Source organism: Hirundo rustica, chromosome 1 (genome assembly GCF_015227805.2).
Source record: "Hirundo rustica isolate bHirRus1 chromosome 1, bHirRus1.pri.v3, whole genome shotgun sequence".
NCBI classification, from domain to species: domain Eukaryota; kingdom Metazoa; phylum Chordata; class Aves; order Passeriformes; family Hirundinidae; genus Hirundo; species Hirundo rustica.
Genome location: NC_053450.1, coordinates 6,641,214 through 6,664,466, shown reverse-complemented (window position 1 = coordinate 6,664,466; position 23,253 = coordinate 6,641,214). Strand labels below are relative to the sequence as shown.

The 23,253-nt window shown below is 40.9% G+C and overlaps 1 protein-coding gene across 3 annotated transcripts in view; it reads right to left on the bottom strand.

Annotated features, from left to right (window-relative positions):
- The window catches only part of ZFAT (zinc finger and AT-hook domain containing), a 117,617-nt gene that overhangs the window by 68,661 nt on the left and 25,703 nt on the right, over nucleotides 1–23,253 (bottom strand). Inside the window, exon 3 of one of the 3 annotated variants that reach the window (XM_040059710.2) lies at nucleotides 11,579–11,650. The exons of 1 other annotated variant lie outside the window; for it this stretch is intronic. In XM_040059710.2, coding sequence (XP_039915644.1) covers nucleotides 11,579–11,597 — 19 coding nt within the window. In that variant the 5' untranslated portion in view covers nucleotides 11,598–11,650. Of the gene's footprint in view, nucleotides 1–10,083; nucleotides 10,283–11,578; nucleotides 11,651–23,253 lie in introns of those variants that run through there. One more of the 3 variants, XM_040059701.2, reaches the window with a different exon arrangement.

The following is a 23,253-nucleotide window of genomic DNA, read 5'->3' as shown; positions in this document are numbered from 1 at the left end:
AGAGGTGTCTCTTTCACAGGCATTTGCAATTGAAAAGTAACAAAAGCAGAGCTCAAAACTAACAGGTAGGCTCTGCCTTCATCTCTTTCAAAACATCGCTGAAAAAACAACTCCAACGCTGCTCCTGTTGTTTGAAACAGCATCTTACTACACACAAGCAGCTGTATAAGTGCATGGTACAATCAAGGTGTTCTTAGCTCGGCTGGGTTCCTTCTCAGGCATTCTGCTGTCTTGAGCACACAGATTATTTCTGTTTTGATTGCAGCATGTCCCTTTGAACTAGTTCTGCTCTAGTTAGCATTATTTTTTTTTTTTTCAAGAGCATGAAGCCTGTTATTGACCCAGCGGATAACAACTCTTTAAATGTAAATGTAAAAGAAAACCTATCAATATTTACCTAAACATTTAACCAATTGAAATTCCACTATTTAGCTGACATTTCTGTTTTGAGGTTTCATTCGTCACTGTTTCTGCTTCCTGACCGGCTGGTTTTCCCTCGAAGTTCAGGCTCAGTGTTTTGTCTCCTCCTTCAACGGCTGCAATCGGTACTCACACATCAATTTATCTCTTGCTCCTCCCAGGGAGGACTTGGGTAGGAGCAGAAGAGCAAGAAGAATCCCCAGAAGCCTCTGTGAGTGTTTAAAAGCGTTTGATTAGCACGGCCACCCAAACGCAGAAGTGAACTGCGCAGGGAGCAGAGTGCAGTGAGTGTCAGGGAAGGTGCAGGAAGCACCAGGAGAACACACAGAGGATGCAGGAGCTTTACTCAGAGGTGAATGGAAACCAAACAGAGTTAAATAAATTATCTTAGGAAGAATGACTGGAAAAGGAGGTCAGAGAGCAAAGGATAAACTCTGCTGATCACCAGACTAAACAAGTATGGAATAAGCAAACAATAATTGATTATGCAGTTGCAAATTAGGCAGTATAGCAATAAAGCAATGAATTATAGTCAATTAAGTGTAAAAATCAAATAAGGAGTAAGTTAATTAACTATGCATGGAATCAATGACTAATTAGTGAATAATTAATTATGCAGGAAATCAACGGAGCAATTAATTAGGCACCAATTAAGTATGTGGAGAAAGAAAGGAACAGTAATCAAGTATGCAGGTACACAAACATCAGGAAATTCAGCCAAAACCAATCTGGGACATTCTGTTCACTGAACATGTTCGTGGTAATTCATTATCTTCAGTTTGCCCCTATAAACTGTGCTAAATACACACTGAAATAAATAATATCAATAATTTTCTTCTTAATTGACTATGTGGAAAATTGAGCTATAATGTAAGCGAAGCCTTTTTTTCTAATTCCTCCAAAACCCACAGCATATTGCTTAATTAGTAGAGGGTTTTTTTTCCTTCACACTAAACATATCTATAGCAAAGGGAGTTTGACAAATGGATTACTAGAAACAAAGAGCAAGCTGCAGACCAGGAAGCAAATTCCGTGATTCCCAATCCCCTTCACAAAGCATAAACCAGTATCTGTCCTCTTTTACCTTAAAGTTGTAGTGGAGAAGAGGGAAGGGGCAAGAAAGAAGCACTTATCTTGGAAAGACCACTGAAATTAACAGTACTTAAGGGAATCAAGGAATATATTATTGTCATACGTACTTCCAACCATTGTATGACAAAACCTAGTGCAGAATCAATTTTTATTAAACAAAAATTTTAATTCTGCATAAAAGGAAGGCTCAGCATTGTGTATTGTTCTGTTTTATTTTTAATAACTACTTTCACAAGGCACACAGAGCAAGGACACAAATCTGTATTTATAGATATACCCATAATCATTCTAATGGACCAAAAATTTTCACCTTTCCTTTCAAAGTAGGCAAGAATTAACAACTTCTTGTTAAGTAAGTGCCTTTGAAGTTCTGCAGCTGTTAAAAGGAATTAGAACTCCACAATTAAATACAAAAATAAAAAGTCACTGAGCATTTGTTAGCCCATGGAAAAAGTTGATAGGATCAATAATTATGCATCTGGTCAACCTTCCTAAAAGATGCAGCAACGAAGTTCAGAATATGAATAATTACTTATTTCCTTCTAAACTTACTACAGAGCTGAAAAAAAGTTTGTTGCCTCATCACCATCAAATTCTTAACAGGAACTTTCTGCAATTAAAAATTTTATTAATCAGACTAGGACTTGGCCTTGTTGAGCTTTCTGGGGTTTTTTTTCCCTCTTTCTGCTCTTTCTGTACAGATATCAAGTACAATAAAAAGTGGGCACCACTATTCCAATCAAATGATTGGTTTTGCAAAAGAACTTTTCACACACAACTGTTGAGCATGTAAGATATTGAAGTGTCTAAGAACAATAAACAAGACTTTTTCTGTTTAGGTAGAAGCAATGAAATGTGAGTAGCAGTTAATATGAAAGCAGCATGTAAAAAGCCAATAACTTTTGTTTAAGACAAGGAACACTATTTCTTAGTAATAAAACAGTTTCAGCTGAACATAAAAGAATGGGCAAATACAGTAGAAGAAATGATGATATCCTTTAAAAATACTTTGCTGATCAGATCTTACTCCTCTGAGCATGTTAGAGGCTTTTCATTTTCAAAGACATCTCAAACATCCAAAATTTTCACAGACATGTGTGTCTCTGATTTTTATTGCTTCACCTCCAGGACACTTGTTTGTTGGTTTTGTGATTTTTTGTAGGTTTTGTTTTGTTTTTTTTTTCTTTTTTTTTTCTGCCATTGTTGTTGTTTTCCTTAAAATAAAACTTCTGTAGACCATATAACATTTTACCCATTATTTTAATAAACATGCTTGTATAAACTAATTTTATTTCTCTAATTTCTTAAAGAACAAAATTAAATCAATCAATACTGGTTTCTGCCTATTTTCTCTATTTTGATCCAACAAGAAATTAATATCCAGGATTACAGTACATCTTTGACTCAAAAGAATTATCCTTGGTAAGTGTTAAAGAAAAAAGAAGCATATAAAGTCTATAAAACAAACTATTTGCTACCATTAGAACAGCAGCACCACAAGAGCCCTGTGCTCAAAACTATCCAATTAACTGTACTAGACGTGGCAGGTGGAAAATCAAAAGCTGGTTTAGGGGTTCCTTCATCTGAATTTGGGCAATTCTAAACAGTAAGCAATATTTTCTTAATTCACCAGCACAAAATGACTGCTGAGACAAAACCAGCTGTGCAGGAAGCATTCAATCAAAGAAAAGGTGCCCCTTGCTCTTAGCTGCTAACTAAAATCAGGGAAATTTAATTCTCATTAGTTAAGTGCCACAAACTTTATTTTAACATTGAGAAAGACTGCTACAGCAATGTCAGTGCAATATGCATTCCTGCAAAAACTAAAAGATTATACTAAAATCAATAACATTTAATATGGTTTTATGCAAAACCCAGTCTCATACATTCACCTTTTTTCCCAGCCAGGCCATAAGTGAGGTTTACTCAATAACCTACCTATGCAGAGGCTCTCAGACATTGCATACGAGACTAAATTACACTGGAATTTGTGAATGTTTATGATTAAGAAATAATATAGTTTAAAATCTCTACCTTTCCCGTGAGGGTGCTGAGGCACTGGCACAGGTTCTCCAGAGAAGTTGTGGATGCCCCATCCCTGGAAGTGTTCAAGGATGGGGCCCTGAGCAATCTGGTCTGGTGGAAGGTGTCCCTGCCCATGGCAGGGTGATGGAACTGGGTGATCTTTAAGGTCCCTTCCAACCCAAACCATTCTGAGATTCTATAATCTACACAATAAAAAGACACTAGGACCCGCCCCCCCCCCCCAAAAAAAAAAAAAAAAAAGGTGCACTAGTTAAAGTGCCTGCATTATGAAATCAACACTGTGCCACTGTGAGCAAAACTAAGCTGGCAGCTCTCTGTATAACTAAGAGAAAATTACAAGTTGAGAAATAAAAATGGAGGCGCATCAGGCTTTACCCAAGCCAAAATTTAAGGGAGCATAAAACTGGTTTTAAATTAAGACTGAAGGGTAGGTAACAAGTGCAAAAGACCACAAAGATGAAGGTGATTCACCTTGCAGCAGTAAAAATCAAAGACTACTTTCAAATGAAGGATGACATGGAAATTAGTATATTTTTTACAGGAAAGAACAGAACAATTTCTTAGGTTTGGTTTTTGTAGTTGCTTTTTAAAAAAATAAACCAAATTACTACTACAGTAGTGCAAGAAGCCTAATAAAATGGCAGAGTTGGAATGTCTGGCTGTAAATAAGAATTACTGACATTCATGCAGTCAAATAAGCTTCTGATACACATTGTTGTAATGCCAGTGTGTCACTACCACTACCAAAGTATTGGGGACAAAGTAGGATGTATTATTTTTTAAAAAATAAGGTATTTTAGAAGCAGCTTAGGGTCAAATTTGATCAACGGGCTATTTTAACAAGTAACAAAATTCCTGAGGAATTTAAATATAGTGCACAGGAAAGTACAGTGTAAGGACTACAGACAAGGAACAACCTGACCACAGGGGTACCAGTGACTGTGGTACACTGGAGGGGATAAAAGAGGTTTCAAAGATAGAAACAATATATTCTAGGCTTTAATTAACCTTGTGCAGAGTGGTTAAATGTCAGGTCCGGACTGGATGTCAAAATTAAACGTTTAGATACCATTAATGACTGTTTCACCCAGCAAGCAGACAGGGAAACCACATGAGGAGAAACAGTTCTTGACTTTATCAGAAGTAAAACACAGGGCCCTTTTCCAAGTGATATTGAGAGCTACTCTGTAACCATGATTAAGTGCTACTCAAAAGCCCTCTTAAAAGAGTGATAGTCAAATGTTTGTGTTTCACTTCAACAATGCGAACTATATAAAGATAAAAAGCATCTTTAACAAAACCAACCACAAAAAGGACTAAAAAAGTTCCAAGACAAGTTAAATCCTTGAAAGCAGCATGAAAGCTATTTAAAAGCGTCATATTTGATGCTAAACATCAAAAGAGGTTTTAGAAATGGGAAGGAAAAATGTAGCACAGCTAAGTAGCAGTGAAATGAACTTTCTGTAGAAGAAAACATCTTCACGGAAGCTTTGTAAAATGAGGAAAAGAAAAGATTTAACTTGTGTCAAATTTAATGTAAAAACACGGTGAGGTAGGTATTAAGGGCAATTCTATCAACTTAAAAAATAAAAAGCAGGATGCAGCAACATCTTAAAAACACCTCAACAGCAACAGGTCTGCCCAAGAGTCTGTGCAATGACAAGTAATCAGTATAGGAAAAAGACCCTTCAAAAAAGGTGAGCCCGTAGCAAAATAAGCTTTTCAATTTGCTGTCATTTCATAATGGTTTGGAGAGGTTTTCTGTTAAAGATCTCTCAATTACAGCACACACTTTAAAGACAGCCTCAAAACAAGGCTAGGAACTGCACTCTGCAGAAACAAACCCTTAGAGCTAAACCAGACAGACCTATGAAAGAGATGGTCCTATAATACAAAACTGAATTAAAAAACTGAAAAGATCCATACTGGGCTTACATCTTCGGATATTATTCCTCTACTGAAATAATACTAATCATATTCATCATCTTTAAAAAGTACAGAAATAAGGAAGATCAACAACACAGCACAGTTCCAAACATGAGCAGTTAAATATATATATATATATATATATATATATATTTTTTTTTTTTTTTTTTTTTTTTTTCCTCTGGAAGGATGTAAATACGACTGGGAAAAGAAAAAGTGCAAAATGAAGAACTGCAAAAGCAGCTCTCATGAAGGACATGAGCCCTCTGAAACTACTGCCTGCCTTGCAGCTCATCTCTCCCTGCTGCTGCAACTCCCAAGGCAGGTACACATCCACTTGGTGTCCAGAATTCTTGGAAGTTGACCAGGAAGCAACAAATTGATAGAGACTGGTTTGGGCTCAGCAAAGCCCGTTAGAAGGTCTAAGTCCATATTCTGGACAAGTATCACTGTGTGCTTGCCCTGTTCTTACACTTCTCTATTTAAACACCCATCGTGTGCTGTTAGGCACATGAAGTTTCAGGAGTGAAACAAAATTAAGATCCAAATAATTCAATACTTTCTGGCATTGTATTTTGCACATCACAATAAGAACAGTGTTGTGATATATGCTGTGATATATGTCCTAAAGTTAATTCGTGTTAATAGGATATAAAATGTAATACAAACCACATAAATATAAGTTTTGTATAAACTAGCATGTTATAAGTTAAGTTCTGTTTAAACTAGCATATTGTGAGTTAACTCAGGGGAAGGTGGCTCAACCAAATACAGGAATTTCTCTAGCCCGAAAAAGCATGGGAGGGACACGAGAAAAACATGATTGGAATTACCAGAAAGGGGAACGAGAAAAATGCCGCTGCCGGGAATCCTTGAAAGGGAACAAAAGGCGATGGAAAACAGAGATGATAGCCCGGAGAACCAAATGATTACCTCAGATCAATATCTAGATTGTCTCCGTCAGAAATTAACATCTCCACACCACACCTGGACCCAACCATTAACAGTATTGTCCTCCTCCGCCGGACCTGCATGGTTAATGAAAATGCCTTGAAGGAAGGACCGTCAAAATCCCGAGCCTCTCTCCGCGATCCAGTGTACAAAAAGAGACTGCTGCAAACCAAAAATGTGAACTTGGGGGTAACAGACTGGCAGAGTGTGTTATCGTTGTTCAACCGGCGCCGACCCCGGGCTCGACGCTGTCCTTTTAATTGTGGCTGTCCGAGACTGTAATTTTGTCTCTCAATAAAATTCCAAATTTTGATTTATTGAATTTGGTCTCTCTTATTTATAACATATGCTCTAAAGTTAATTCGTGTTTGAATATGTCTGTATTATAATACACCCATATAAAGTATAAGTTTTATATTTGCCCAAATGTTTTGTAAGAAAACGAGACAGAAGCCACACAAAGGGGAGGTGCAGGATGTCTCTGCTGGCAGCACGGTACCAGCAAAAGGACACGAGAACTATGCTAAGAATGACATAGAAATGCCTCTGCCGGGAAACTGAAAGGAACACAAAAACCATGGAAGAAGCAGATAAACAGCTCAGGAACCGAATGATCACATCAGATCCATATCTCATCCGACTCCTCCCAACATTATCATATCTACAACACACCTGGGCTCAACGATTAAGGTCACTGTCTACCCAGGAAGAACTATTCAGGACACCCAGACCCGAACATGAATACTTAATGAAGCTGCCGCAGACGGGGAAAACATCAGAGCCCCGACTTTTCTCAGCGATCCTGGGTATAAAAAGGGGCAGCTTCAAGCCAGAAATGTGAACTTGGGAGGTGACATACTGGCAGAGTATGTTACCGGGTTCACCCAGCGCCGACCCCGGGCTCGACGCTGTCCTTTTAAGCGTGGCTGACCGAGACTGTCATTTTGTCTCTCAATAAAATTCTAAATTTTGATTTCTAAAATTTGGTCTATTGTATTAACACTGTGTAACGTAGACTTTAACACTGCTCAGTTGTTCCAGCATTCAAACAGCATCCTTCCATTTCTGGGCTCTCACCAGGGAAGAGCAGGGGGGCAGAATCCCCTCCCTCCATCTGCTTTGGATGCAGCCCAGGAAACGTTTGGTTTCTGAACTGCCAGAGCACATTGCTGGGTCACGTCCAGCTTCTCATCCACCAACACCCAAGGCTTCGCCAGGGCTGCCCCAATCCATTCCCTGCCCAGTCTGTGTTTGTGCTTGGAACTGCCCCAATCCAGGTGCAGGACCTGGAATTTGGTCTTGCTGAGCTCCACAAGTTTCACTTAGACCCAGCTCTGGCACTCTCACCTAAACGAAACACATTGTATTTAACCAGTCTGATACTGTATTTATGAAAACAAACTGGGGTTTAACTGATGACGGCAAATAAAAGCACATGCATTTATCTGTTTTACACACAACATCTTCACAAATGCTCCTGGAAAAAAGTTATATAAAGTTCAACTGTCGTAAAAGAAGGCAACTGTCTCCACATATTTATGTTGGCCAAAATATATAAAATTAATGACTTGGATATAATATGGATTTAATAGGCTATTCAAATAACTAGGCAATTACTTTCAGTTTAGAATAATCACTTTATCAAACATAGACACAAGATAGCTTTGCCATCATTAAGGAAAAACAAAAATAAAAAAAAAAAAAAAAAAAGAAAGCCATACTAGATATGTTTATAGCAAGACATTTTTATTTTCGTGTTCTAAGATCTCCCTCATGTGGCTAAATACAAGATTGCTTAAGGTTCCACTGAAATACACTGATGCACAATATCAAAATGTGTAAGGTGCACTACTAGACACCAAAACCAGACAGAACCACTCAAAGCAGAAGTACAAACTACATGATCAGTCATCAACAACTTCAGAATGTATTGTACAAAACATTCAACCTGATTTTTGGAAGCAGCCATAATGGAAATGCATCAGAGGTCAGATACACCTCAGCAGCAGCAATATCAAAAATACTGAACACTCACAACAGTTCGAGGTTCAACCACACTCAGAACACTTTTTATTAAGACAAATGTGCTTAAATAAATGTGAATTTATTAGCAACAGTAGTAGTAACAGAATTATTTCTCACTGAAAGTTGGATCCCAGAATATAAAGCAGTCCTGGAATGTTTTAACAATAGTCCATAAGTAATACAGCATCTGTTAGCTATTCGGCTACTCAGTTATTCTCTTGACAGTGCAATTCTCCTTGGCATAAAATCTCATTTTATAGAATCACAGAGTGACAGGGTTGGAAGGGACCTCTGTAGATCATCTAGTCCAATCCTCCTGCCAAAGCTGGTTCACCTAGAGCAGGTGACACAGGAATGCATCCAGGTGGGGTTTGAATGTCTCCAGAAAAGAAGACTCCACAACCTCCCTGGCCAGCCTGTTCCAGCGCCATCCTCAGCATAGAGGTTCTTCTTCATGTTGCAGTTGAACTTTCTGAGTTTTAGAGTATGGCTATTACCTCGTAGTGGTGGTTTGAGTTGTAAACGGTCCATCAGTACTTTGTAGAATAGGTAAAAATAACTCAGGATTCTAAAAATTAAGAAGTCAACTCAGGGAATGACAACCAGAAGCCAAATTTGAGTATACAGGGTAATTAACAGGCATTAAATTATTGCAACATCACTTCACAAACTTGTACTGCAACAGCACATAGGGAGTGTAAAGGCAGAAATCACATACACAACACTCCGAAGTTACACTCTGTGTAACTTTATTCACTGCTCGAACGAAAGCCAAGCCAGCACAAGGCACATGAAGGCCTGAGATGACTGTGGAAACATCTTTAACACATCTTAAACATCCTCCTTCTGCCGCTGAACTGTGGGGACCTTGAGCTGTAACACTATTTGGAGCGGCTGCCAGAGGAGCTCACGAGTTTTTCAAACCCAGGTGAGCACAGAATCATGGAATCAGAGGATGGAAGGGGTTGGAACAGACCTCAAAGATAATCCAGTATCAACTTCCCTGTCACGGCCAGGGACACCTCCCACTAGACAAGGTTGCTCAAGGCTTTATCCAGCCCGACTTTGAACACTGACAAGCTTAGGGCAGCCACAACTTTCCTTATCAACATGTTCCAGTGTCTCACCACCCTCAGAGCAAAGAATTTCCTCCTAACATCCAGACTAAACCCCTCTTTCAGTTCGTACCCATTACTCCCTGTCCTATCACTACAGTTCCGGACCGAGAGTCGCTCTCTGGCTTCCCCGCAAGCCCCCTTCACATCCTGTAAGGTTGTTATGGGGTCTCCACGCTTCAGTTCGGCACCAGAAGCAGCTCCAGCTGCTCGTTCCCAGCTGTTCTCGACCCGCTGCTAAGCGCAGCCTCAGGACGGGCAGCCGGGGTACAGCAGGACTCCCAGGCTCGGGCTGTCCGAGTTTTCCGGCAGCTTACAGAGCCCTCCGGCCTCACAGCCCCCCAGGCCACCGGGCAGCGCGGGGCGACGGGTGCTGGGACGGCCGGCTCTGTGGGAACTACTTGTCGTGCGGAAGGAGCATGACACGAGCGCGCCATAACTACTTCCGCCTGCCGCCGTGCGGGGATCCGTACGCGCTCCCCCGCCCGCCCGGCCCGGCCCCGCTCACCTGCAGCCGCCGCCTCCATCGCCGCGGGGGCTCAGCGGAACAGCGCGCCGGGGGCCGAGCTCGGCCCGCTGGGAAAACGGAAGGAAGGGGAAAAAAAAAAAAAATAAAATAAACAACACCGAAAATCGGGTCCCCGTGCGGCGCCTTATGGCGAATCTGCCGCGGCCGACACGGCAGTGGCGGCTCGGCTCGGCGGGGCGGGGCGGCGCCTGCGCAGTGGCGGCCGCGCGGGGCCGCGTCCCCTGAGGCACCGCCCGCGGGCTGAGGGAGCGGCGGGAGGAGGATGAGGGGATGCAGGGCGGCCGCCAGGCCCCGCCGGCATCTGTCCGTGCCCCTCTGAGCACTCGCCGCCCGCCCCAGGACCCCGGGGCTGCACAGTTCAGGGAGACACAGTCCTGGGATGCTAAAGGCGTTTTAATTCACCACCTTTGTGTAAAATGAGTTTTAATGAGCCTGATACTTTAGCACATACATACGCGGTAGTCATAGAATGGACTGGGTGGAAGGGACCTTAAAGACCATCTCATTCCAACCTCTTTGCCATGGACAAGGAGAGGAGACCTTCCACTAAACCAGGTTGTTCGGAGCCCCGTCTCACCTGGCTTTGAACACTTCCAGGAATGGGACACCCAGAGCTTCCCTGTGAATCTTGAGTCTGATTGACTCAAGAACCTGCACTCTTGCCACCCTCACAGTAAAGGTTTTTTTCCTAATTTGTATCTACCCTCTGAGGTAAGAGCTGAGATCATGGGGACCCAGGGTGTGTGTCCCTTGTTCTCTGTGTCACCACAGGTAACTCTGGCAGAACTATCTGAACAAACACGCTTAGTGCTTGCAGGCATGAGAAGGCAAGTGTGAGGAAGTGGGGTCATTTGTGTGTAAAACTCGGCGTTCCTCGCTGGTGTCACAACTTCCACCAGCTTTACACGGAGCTCTGCTCCATCAGTCCCTACAGGCGCAGGAAGGGTTGGTGAGAGCCAGGCTGGGCCTTAGCCTCCTGCAGACAGACTGGACAGCTGTACTTTACCAGTGTTCATCCCATCAGTGCTCCTTTTACTCAGAATTACCTAGATGAGGCAACTCTTATGAAAACATGTTCTTTAGAATTTACATTAGAGACCCAAGTAGAAGGCAGAAGGGAAAGACCAGACCCTTCCAGGGGCTGGGGTTGCTTCTCTGCAAAATGTTTGTTTCCTCTGCCCAGTTGCAAATAACAGAGCAATATTATAGCAAAGTTATCACTGGATGTTCTGACTTCATGAGAAGCAGCATTGGGAACTTGACTTTAGCCTGCTGCCTTGACCTGCCCTCTTCACCTTCTAGACTCCTTGTGCTGATTTCTGCCCCTCTTCCCACCCACTGCACATATTTTCTGGAGAACTTTTCATACTTCTAGGAGCATTAAAGATGAAAGCGCACTTGTGCTCAGGCACACACTGCCCATGAAAGGAAGGGACTGTGCTCTTTTTTGGACATGAATAATATTCATCCTTACCTTGGCATTGAAAGAACATTCTCTGGTCCTTGAGTCACTGAGCCTCGCTACAGCAAGTGGGGTTGGATTGTCCTGCCAAGAAAAGCACTTGTCTTCACATGGAACCACTGAGTGAGCATCCACATGCCACATGGTTTACTTTTTACATACATATATTGCATACAGTCCTGCTTTGCACAATCACAGGCATGTTTAAAAGGCTACATTAATAAAGGCTTGCTCTTTACCTAAAACAACAAATCAGAGTTGGAATCACTGAGATTTGCTGCCTGGAGTAGTCAAAATTTTGGGGGGGTTGTCTGTTGGATGTCAGAAAAGAAAGAGAGAAGCTATCAGTGTTGGGGTGCCTGGCCAGGTCACAGAGCCTCATGAAGCAAAGTTTTTTCATCTGAATCAACAGTTTCACAACTTAAACAAACATACCCTCAAGTTTTTCAAAGTGGCAACATATTAAAAGCCACATAACTCGTCACCAGCAGAGTTCAGCTGCACCACACACAACACAGATCCAGGCACTGGGATCACCTGCATCAACTGTGAGGCCCTCTCGACACAGACAGCAGTGATTTCCTGGGGCTGTCCTGTGCAGGACCTGGACTTCAATGATCTTTGATGGTCCCTTCCAACTCAGGATATTCTGTGATTCTATGAACAGATCCCATCTCAACAGAGAGCCTGATCCCAGTCTGTTCATCTCATTTTGTCACAGTTTTCTTATTGACAAAACTCAAGGCCCACACCACCCATGCTGCTTTACCTGTCCCTCCTGCACATCCCCTTGTCTGACCTCTTTTGTTGTTTTTCAGGTCCCAGTCCCAGTTTTCATTCCTTCATTCAGGAATATCTTTCCTGTTTTTCTCAAGTGCTCTTTCCAGATGCTTTCTGCACTTTCTGTCTTACCCCTGACGTCTCTCTAGCCACTTGCAGATAAACTCCTGCACACACAAGTGTTTATCAAATACAGCTCCCAGTTCCTTTTCCAGCCCACTTAGTAGGTCCTTCTCATACCCTCCACGCCTGGCTGGTATGAGTTCACTTCTCCTGAACCAACCCTTAAAAAAACAAAAACAAAAACCCCAACACCACTCTATATGGAGTACTATAAAGTGCAGAGTTCAAATATAGAGCAAGTTCAGTATTGCACAGGTCTTCAGTCTGCATCTGGAGCTGGAATCCATTAATGCAGTGTTGATGCTTTTATTGAGGGCACAGCTGATGCTGACTTCTTTTCCCAGTTACATGGTTTGGCTTTATTCACAATTAGGAAAAGCACTTCACTGAGGTTGTACATTCCCAAGTGTGAAACGAGTGCAGCTTGCTTGGCTGTTCCATACAAGCAACCCCATGGAATTAAGGTGGTAAAATCACTCCAAAGTTAGAATTAGTACTGCTTTTTACAGCTGTCGTTTCCATTAGCATAAGCTATTTCTGGGAATCTTTTGCATCCCACAGTCATACACTGCATTTGTTCAGAATCTCTGACTCATTCAGCACTGCTGACGTACCTGACCTAGATATGAATGAGGGCTACACAGCACAGGGGCTCACCTGTAACAGAAGACTCTGCCTCATTTGTTACAGAATCTGGAAAATGTTGAGAAGTAAACATGAGGTTTTATGAAGGGAAATTAGAAACAGATTATTCTCAGAGTTCATTTATGATATAAAATAGCATTTATTGTGTCTTCCTCCTTTCCTGCTTTCTCACTGTGGCATTTGCAATATGCTTTGAAAAGCTTTATGTATTTCTATAGTTGAAAATTTTAGCATCTGTGCTTAAATGTGATAATTTCTTTTACACCCCTTATCCTAGATATCTTACACTGAAAATACCCAGTTAGGGAAACTTAACCCTAAACTTCAGTGCATCACTTTCCCTTTTCCCCCCCCATGGACATTTTGAGAAAATAATGTAATTACTGTTGAAATAGCAAATCAATTAATGTCCCATAGGCACCCTAAACAAAATGAGGCAAAGCTCTGTAGAGGGAAGACACAATAATTGCCTAAATAAGGCAGTTGTCCAGTGAGAGAAAGCAATAAATTATGTGATTGTGACCTCAGGATCTGCAACAAAAAATACCAACAGAGGATAAATGTAGACATATGCAAATAGCCTTGATTTAGACACTTAGTGACCTTCCTGTGCTTGAATTTCCAATGTGATTTTTATTATAATAACAATATTTAAAAAAAAAACTCCTTTAGCATTTTATAAAGTAGCATGCATCAAGCATTCTAACAGGAGAACAGTACTCGTAACAAGCTAAATATTCTAAGAAACTGTGTAAAATAAAAGATCTTCAACTTTTTGTGCACTTGCTGTAGAATGGAAAAAAAACCCAAAACATCTGTCTGGGTTTTTTATTAATTACACAGTACACATCCACTAGTGCATTTGAGTTTCCTGTACTTTGCTGAAAACAATTCCTTGGGCAGCTTGTTTCAGTGCCTGACAACCCTTTCTGTGAATATCCAATAAAATCTAACTTAAACTTTCTTTGGTGCAACTTGAGGCCTTTACCTCCTGTCGCTTGTTACCTGGGAGAAGAGGCCAACTCCTATCTGGATACACCCTCCTTTCAGGTAGCTGTGGAGAGCAATTAACTGCCCCAAGCCTCCTTTTCTCTGGGCTGAACACCCCCAGCTCTCTCCACTGCTCCTCATGAGACTTGTGCTCCAGACCCTTCCCCAGCTCCACTGCTCTGATCTGGGCACGCTCCTGCACCTCAATATCTTTCTTGAAGTGAGAGACCCAGAACTGGACAGAGCACCTGAGGTGTGTCCTCACCAGTGCAAATACAGGGGGACAGTCGGTGCCCTGGTCCTGTCCTGCTGGCCACACCATTGCTGACACAGAAGGCCAGGCCTCCTTGCCCACCTGGGCACACGCCAGTTCACGTTTGCCCACTGTTGGCCAGCACACCAGGGCCTTTCCCTCTGAGCAGCTTTCCTGCCACTCTGCCCCCAGCCTGGAGCACTGCAGGGCCCTGTTGGGACATGAAGGCAGGACCCAGTACTTGGCCATATTGAACTGCATACAGTTGGTCTGAGTCCATCAATCCAGCCTGTCTAGATCCCTCTGCAGAACCTTCCTACCCTCCAGCAGACCAACACTCCCTCAGTTTGGTATCATCTGCAAACTTAATGAAGGTACATTTGATCCCCTCATCCAGGTCATCAATAAAGATCCTAATCAGGGCTGGACTGAGAACTGAGCCCTGGGAAATGCCACTAGTGACCAGCCCCCAACTGGATGTGTCACAATTCACCACCACTCTCTGGGCTTGGCCATTCAGCCAGTTTTTAACCCAGCAAGGAGTGCACCTGCCCAAGTTTCTCCAGGAGAATGCTGTGGGAAGAGGTGTCAAAGGCTTTGCTAAACTCCAGGTAGACAACATCCACAGCCTTTCCCTTACCCACTACATCATCATCTGGTCACAGAAGGTCAGGTTGGTCAAGCAGAACCTGCCTTTCATAACCCCATGCTGGCTGGGCCTGATCCTCCGGTTGGTTCTGTATGTGGTGACACACCCTGGCACCATGGTCAGGCTGTAGTTCCCCACATCCTCCTTCCAGCCCTTCATGGAGCTGGGTGCTGCATTTGCCAACCTCAAGTCATCTGGGATCTCCCCAGTTAGCCAGGACTGCTGATAAACGGTGGAGAGTGATAGGGCGAGCTCTTCCACCATTCCGTCACTACCCTGGGGTGGATCCCATCCGGCCCCATGGACGTGTTGCATTATTTTTAAAAGAAAAGGAACCATTGTTTAGTGAGAGCAGAGACTAAACTTTGTAAAGTAATTAAGCAGTTCTTCCTGTATTTTGTAAACTGGTTTTCCACTAAGGAAAAACTTGAGCCATATTTACAGCTGTGGAGGTAATCAGCAGTATCCATTTAATATAGATTCTAGGGGAGGACACAGAAGAGAGCATTCTCAGAAGCTACACAGGTTTAAGAGAATTTTTAAAAGTTAATTAGCACATATATTTTTATCACATTTTTAATTTCTCATTGATTTCAAAGGGAAAACAACTTGAGCTTATGCCCTGCACTTTTAGAAGCACCACTTGAAAACGCAAAGATGAACACTCAGAAATTACAGGGGTTGTTTGGCAACCAGCCTTTATGCTTATGGAAGAAAAGTTGCCATTGCCTTCCTGTAAATGCTACATTATTTCTTTTCCACATTATCTGTCTCCAGTAACTGGATCTGCTTGTTATTTTTATCTGCCATGTTTAATGTTGAGTTCTTGTTTAGGACTGCATAATTGCTGTTTTCTTGTTACAGAACATTAACTTTATGCTTCCAGTAACAACTTTATAATGAAAATGCTAATAAAAATGGGGTGTTGCAAACTACACAGTTACAAATCTCTCCAGAGCTTAGTATGAAGCTTAACATAATTCTTGACATCTCAGGATTGTATAGTCTACTGATGCTGATTATACTGCACAGTTAATTTTAAAATTATCTCCTGCAGGCCTGAGAGAAAGGCAACAATTATAAATAATTTCAGAAAAATATATACATACTGAAAATGCTTCTAATAAACATTCTGGTTTTCTCAGTGTAGCAATATAGTAACTGCAGGACTCAGAAATACCCTGTATTAATCACATTTCTGCTTGCAGGTTTATACTGTTTAATCCAATTACAACTGTACAGCATGCTTTTCCTTTGGTAGGTGATGTCAGACTAGCTGGAGAGAGCAGCACAGGCTGGAACACTGTGCAGGTTTAAATGGCTGTTTTCTTTGTTCTTTTAAGTACTTTTGGATTGAGGGTTGTTTTCTTACACAGGGAACTGTAAGACAAGAAATTACATTACAGAAATGAAAGTTAAGAAATGCTATTATGTGCTGTTTCTTCAGTCTAGTACAAAATTAACACTGTGCAGCTGGACTGAGATAGAAATGCATGTGAGAAAGCAAACTTTGCCTTAAGCTTTTCAAACTGTAGCACTGTCAAAACAGAAGATTAATTATTTTTATGATTATGCATAAAAAGTGCAGCACAATATCCAAACAGCACCCTGGTTTTATTCTCTTTACTGTAATTCAGGGCAAGAGGAAATATATATACACAGCAAATAAAAAAGGTAAATTCATAGTACAAGTAGCATATTCTCCACACCACTAAGTGGTACTGAAAAAGGCACAAAGAGAAGTGTAGAAGATAGACATCTTTGTTATCATATTCCTGCTGGGAAAGTTGCCACTGCTCTCATGGAACAGGGAGCTATTTATAGGATAGTGGAACAGAGAGGAAAAACAGCACCAATCATGCTGGGTTTGATTTATTAACTCTACAGGAGGAATTTGACAACTATGATATGCCCAAATGATACAAATCTGACAGTTCCTCCATGATTTGTATGATGGTAATTTGATTAGACATTGCATCGTATGTTTGACTTCAGCAGATTGCTGTACAATTCTCAATCTTCATCAGTTTTCTGCAAGATTATCATGTCATTAAATGCTTCAAACCTTAAGTTCCCTCCCAAGAAAATGAGAACAATTACCACTGCCTACTGACATAGTTGACCTGGACTTATGGAAAGCATTTGAAGCTGTCCCACACAACATCCTTGTCTCCAAATTGGAGAGACATGGATTGGATGGATGGATGGATGGATGGATGGATGGATGGATGGATGGATGGATGGATGGATGGATGGATGGAATAAAAACAGGAGACTTGGAATTAGATGACCTTTAAGGTCCCTTCCAACCCAAACCCTTCTGTAATGCCATGATCTAGGCCTATCTTCCAGAGGGCCTCAGAAGCATCCAGAATTCCCCAGTGACTATAGGAGGAGGTTGATGGGACCACCGTGACCATATAAACAACTCTAAAGGAGCACATTCTTACTTATGAAAAAGACCTAAGGGATCTGTGTCATATCAATACCATTGATTCCCTCATTAGTCTTTTCATTTTCCACAATTATCACAGCCCAATACTTCCCTCTTTGACATAATAAATAGTGATGTTAGAAGGAAAATCCATTTACAGGGAAAAGCTGTAAATACATCCTTTTTCAGGGTAATATTGCTTGACTGACAATAAGTCCAGTCATCACCTATTCATTCTTTGCTCCTTACAAGGAGGAAAACACATGCACTGCGCAGTGTTTGTGGGTATTTTAACCAACCCCTCCCTCCTCTCTCTCTTACACAGGAATTTTGAATGTAGTATAGAGATTACACCACAAAATGCTTTACGGAACATTTACAGTTCTGCAGTTTTCCTAAAAATCACTAACACTGCTCATCTTTTGAATACTCCAGCTACTGAAATGTGATGACAACACTGAATTGTATAGTCTGCAGGCAATCTGTGTAAGAGAAGATGGCTTCGTTTCTCTAAATACCATTTACTAGGGCTGACAGAGGCTCCAGTTATACTCCTTAATTGGAATAAGCTGTTTGAATTTCTTTATTTATTACTCTTCCAGTGTAAGCTCAGATCTTCAGGTTTCATTGGGCAGTATCTCAAACCCAAGCAACTCTATATTCTGTCTGGCATTGTTCTCTTGGCCATGCTACAAGGTTTTCCCTCAGTCAAGAACGATTTATTAATCCTCTTCCCTTCCTCCTTGATAAAAACATGTTGAGTATGCTGAATTTGTAATTCCACTGCTCTAATGAGGTAATTGTTCAAATTGGAGGGTAAAAGCAAATAAATTTTGTAGCGTGCACACCTGAATACTCTCTCTTATTTTTGGAGCTTTCTTCAGTCGTTTTCGGTGTTAACAGTGAAAGTTTAAGCATTAAAGGCTTAGGTAGACTTCTTTCTGCCTCACTTCTTTCTCTGGAAGAACAGCATGGTTGCGTAACATGTGAAGTACAGTCCCTAAAAACCATCTGCTCAGTCTCCTTTCGTTAGTACACCATGGCAAGGCTTTGGGTTTGGGTATTTTTGTAACACAGACACCACTACTTAAACATCCAATAAAACTATATGATTTCTGGTTTTGTGTTCATACAAGGAAACTGCTGAGAAATTACTCATCCCTGTCATAGCTCAGCTGTCAATTTTGCAAAACTCATTTATGATTAAATCCATGTATGTATTTTGGACACTTCACGTCCCTTATGACTGTTTACATTCGCTCATATTTATGATCTCCTAATATATTCTGAACCATAACTGAAGCCTGATTATAAGCTCATTCATATTAATGAAAGCCAGAAAAAAAACCACCTTGGAAATCAGTGAAGTCACTCAGATGTTATGGAATTTACCAGAGTCAGAATCTGGCCTTCAGTCACAACAATTTTAGATAGATTACATGGTCTCACATCAGCAGCACTAGGCTGCCATAAAAATAACCATCATATCTAATCAACAGATGTGAGCTGTCACTGAGATCAAGCCCTTGGAAGTTGTAACTTTACTGTGACCTTATTTACCTATTTTTCTAGGAGAAATACTGCAGCTCAAACAAAAATTCAGGGAAGTTTGGTATTCTAGGATTACCCAGTATCCCATCTGGACAAACTGGAAGACATCCAGGCAAGGACCAGCAGAACCTTCACATCCCTTGTGGTTCTCATCCTTGCAGGCTATGTCTGCAAGAGCTCCAGAACTGGAGAACTGGAGCTTCCAGCGAGTCGTCAGAGCCTGGCACAGTACAATCCTCTATATGGTCACTGTCACACAGCAGCACACATGGATGTTTAATTAAAACAGCATCTACATCAAAGAAGGATGTTTTTGATGGAAGGAATTGCAGCCTTCATCCCTCAATATTAACTACTGCCTTATCAGTTGAAGCATTAATAAGCAAACATTTTTATCAGAATTTTCCTGTGAAAAACTTCACTAGACTTGTTCTTACCACTACTATATATACATATATATATATGTATTTACACACACACACACACGGGTTTTATGGTACAATACCTTAAATCTGCACTTTAAGCAGTCTAAATAAATAAAAAATAATAATAGTTTTAAGATGAGCATCTGTATGGAAATTATTTCTCATTGCTCAACATGCAATTCTTTTTTTAGTGTTAAAAAAAACAAAAACAAACCAACAACTATATCAACATCAACTACTCTTACCATGAAACACCATACAAGATTATTTAAAAATTTATTTTCTGCTACTAAGCTAAATGGCTAAAGTTTTGATTTCCTGAATTCACTTATTCCAAATAAGAAAAGCGTTATGCTATGATGCTTCTTCGCCAACTAAATTGATAGGTGTTTTGTAGGTTTTTGAGGTGCAAATTTCCCAGCTTTCTCCTTTCTGAATTTCTTTAAGCTTTTGCTATATAAAGACCATAGATAGAAGAGATTCCTCACAACTTCTTATCTCAGTTTTCACTAAGTTTTCTAATGTGAGGATGTCTGAGCTAAACACAGATATAAACACATTTACTAGTGGGAGATGTAACATCACATTCAAATTCCTGCAAAACAGAAAGAACCAACACACACACTAGTGCCTCTGATCTGAAAACACTACTAAATTATCTTCCCTCTCCTTTGCCCCTCAAAGATTCTATCTTTTGATAAGATCCAGTTTGCTTCTTGCTTTCCTCTATCCCATAACACCAGCTTTTTTCTGAGACTAATTTAAGTGGGAAGGGGTCAGGGGTATTTCTTTGTTTCATAGCAGAAGCCAGATTTCATTAACACTTTTCTGAAGGTACAAAGTTTGTGTCTCCAGCTGAGAGAGACAGACCAATGTCAATCCCTTGGCATGAGATGCATCCAAGAAGTGCCTCTGCCTGGAGAACCAGAGTAGCTGTGACAGTGGAAATCCTGGGTGTGTTTTGTCTCCACTACAGGCAGGAAGCAGCCCACAGTAACTATGGCAGGCAGTTCATAGGATGAACTAGTAGTGAGACATCACACAGAGTTAGAAAGCTTCTGTGGACTGTCATCACAGGACTGCAATCCAGATTAGAGATGTGCTATCTTATAAATTGCTTAGAATAAGTGTGAAACATCTGCAGAAGAAGATGGTTAACAGATCTTATTTTCTACTAGATGGTAGTTAGTCTATTCAACTAATTTAATAGCATGTGGGGAAATGTGCTTATTAAAAAAATACATTAAGCTATGCACTTAATGTATATGCTTTCAGCATGTTTTCCATAGCCTTAGGTAAACAGAGCTCAGTTCACAAAGCATCTTTCATCCCTGCCACTTCCCTTTTTCCTGTCAGACAACGATAAGGCTTGTGTGAAGCTTGGAAAAATAATTTTTCACTTTATTAAAATGGCAGATTTTTCAGATAAAGCCATATTGTTTACAGGAAATTATTTCCCTGCTGAGACAGTGATGTTATCAGACAACAAACAATTCTGACTGCCATAAACTGCATTTCCTTCGTTCTGCTTCCAGGGCCATTCCATGGATCAGGCTTTCCTTGGCTGAAAAAGGGGACAAGTGAGGAAACTGCTGTTCCTTAACAGAAAGAGAAAACTCAATGCTAGAGGTAAGACCCTCACTACTCATACCCACCTACTGTAAAATCATGTTTTAAGTTCAAGTTTCAAGCAGTTTTAACTTTGTCTGTACTCTCCCCAGACACAGAACCTCTATAAAACACAAATTAATCTAGTCAGAGCTGGCATAGCTGGTTAAAAGAAAGTGAGTTGAATTTTACAAGAGTCTTAGTGAACACAACAGACAAGCAAAGCAAATATCAATGAATATTTATTGAAATACTTGTATTTTTAGCAGAAGACAAACCCAGGAAGAATCAAACATATGAATAAATGTGTATTTTCTAAATTACTGTGTAAAAATCCACATTAACTATGCCTCTTCTGTTTTTCAAGAGAAATTTAATTTTTGACTGTTAAGTGACTTACCATTGATGTCATATCTATAAAAAACTTCCAGACAATCTTATAAATCAGTCACACTCTATCTTTGCCCAAGATATTTATCCCATTTTGGTTCAGGCCACCACTGGCGCCATGGGATTATCACTGTTTATCTAAAAAGCACCAACAGAATGGAAGAAAAAAGTGAACTACACTATTTAAAACATAATTTCAAGTTCTGCAGGGTTATTTTATGCTTGGAATCCTCAAACACATATTCTAGAAGTTTAATTTTACTTTAGCACAAACCAGAATGCATAATGTTACCTCAGCAAGGAGGAACAGTACCAAAATCAGTCTGTCTGATTCTCAAGTGAAGATTTTCAGAGAACAGAAAACAAGTCAGCACTCACAACACTCACAGGAGCAGCCAAGCCCATGGAAGGGTGCACACAGCAGAGTACTCATTCTCCAATCAAATCCTCACTTAAAAGAAAAAAAACAAAACCAAACAACGCCTGCCCCCACCCCAATACTGATGCTGACACTCTTCAGGGTTTTCTCCCTTAGGAGAAGCCAATGTGAAATCATTTGATACAGTGTCATTATAACCTACTCTAGTGCCTACATAACCAAGGAGTAGCTAAACAAAATCCTCAAGCCAGGAACCACAAAACACTGAAACTCTTGAAAACCCCTCTATTCAAATACTGAAATTAAAGCTTCAACAGGCTCATTGGTTTACTATATTTACATTTTACTCCTAATGAGTTTTCAAGGGCTGCATCAAAAGCAGTCAGAACTGTTCTTTAATAAAACAACAGCTAAGTTGTTGTTAAGTTAGTTGGATCATACTTGAGTTTCTGCAGCATGAATTCTACATTTCAAATGCATTTAAAAAAACCACCTGCTGAAACACCAAATATGCCTCCACATCTGATCTGCTCAGATAGTTTACTCCTGGCCATATTACCAAGGAAATTAGCTCCACGTAAAGGCACTGGCTGAAAAGATGCATCTCAGACATTTTGGTTGGCAGTAACTGTTGAGGATTCCTTGTCACTGCACTACTGCAGTGTGCAGAATACACCAAGCAAGGGCATGGATCCAGCCTGAGGGAGGACAGTGAGAGCATTTCACTGCTCCCCGTGACACCAGAGAGCTGTGCCAGTCACAGAGTGTGTTCCCCCCTGAGAGCAAGGGCAGAAATCACAGTGGGATGGGTCAAGAGAGCGTGTGTCAGCATCTACCACCACAGAACAAGTGACAGCAGAGCTGCAAGATGTTACAGCCTCACAGGGAAATCCTTCTGTCTTGGCACTTTCCTCATACTTCAGCACAGCTGTCAAATCCTAGCAATTCCCAGAGTATGGCAAGCCATGGCAAGATGGGTGCAGCAAAGACAGCAGAACTTGAGAGAAGTTCTCTGAGGCAGTCAGAGACACCACAAGGCAACTGATTCTGAGAAATGGAATAGAATAGACAGGCATGCTGATTCTGAAGCTTTCAATGTTTTTAATTACATCATCTCTCCTGAGGAGAACTTGCATTCCTCATACTTCCCTAGTTCATCCCAACTGGAGATGTTGGGATGTGTTTTGTACCAGTCAAACAGATGCACTGAATAGAAATCTAAAAGAACAGTTTTGTGTGTGCAGAAGTGGACACACAGCAAACACATGCACTGTAGTGTTCAGACACAGGTGATCTTCAGATACCAGATACCTTCAGAATTCAATGTGTTCTCTTCCATGCAATAGCCTCCAGTGCCATATATTCCATTACACCTGCCCACAAGGACTTCTATGTAGTAAAAAAACTTCCTCAGTTCGTAAGCACAACAAAAAGTTCAATTATAGCAAAATGGGGCTCGT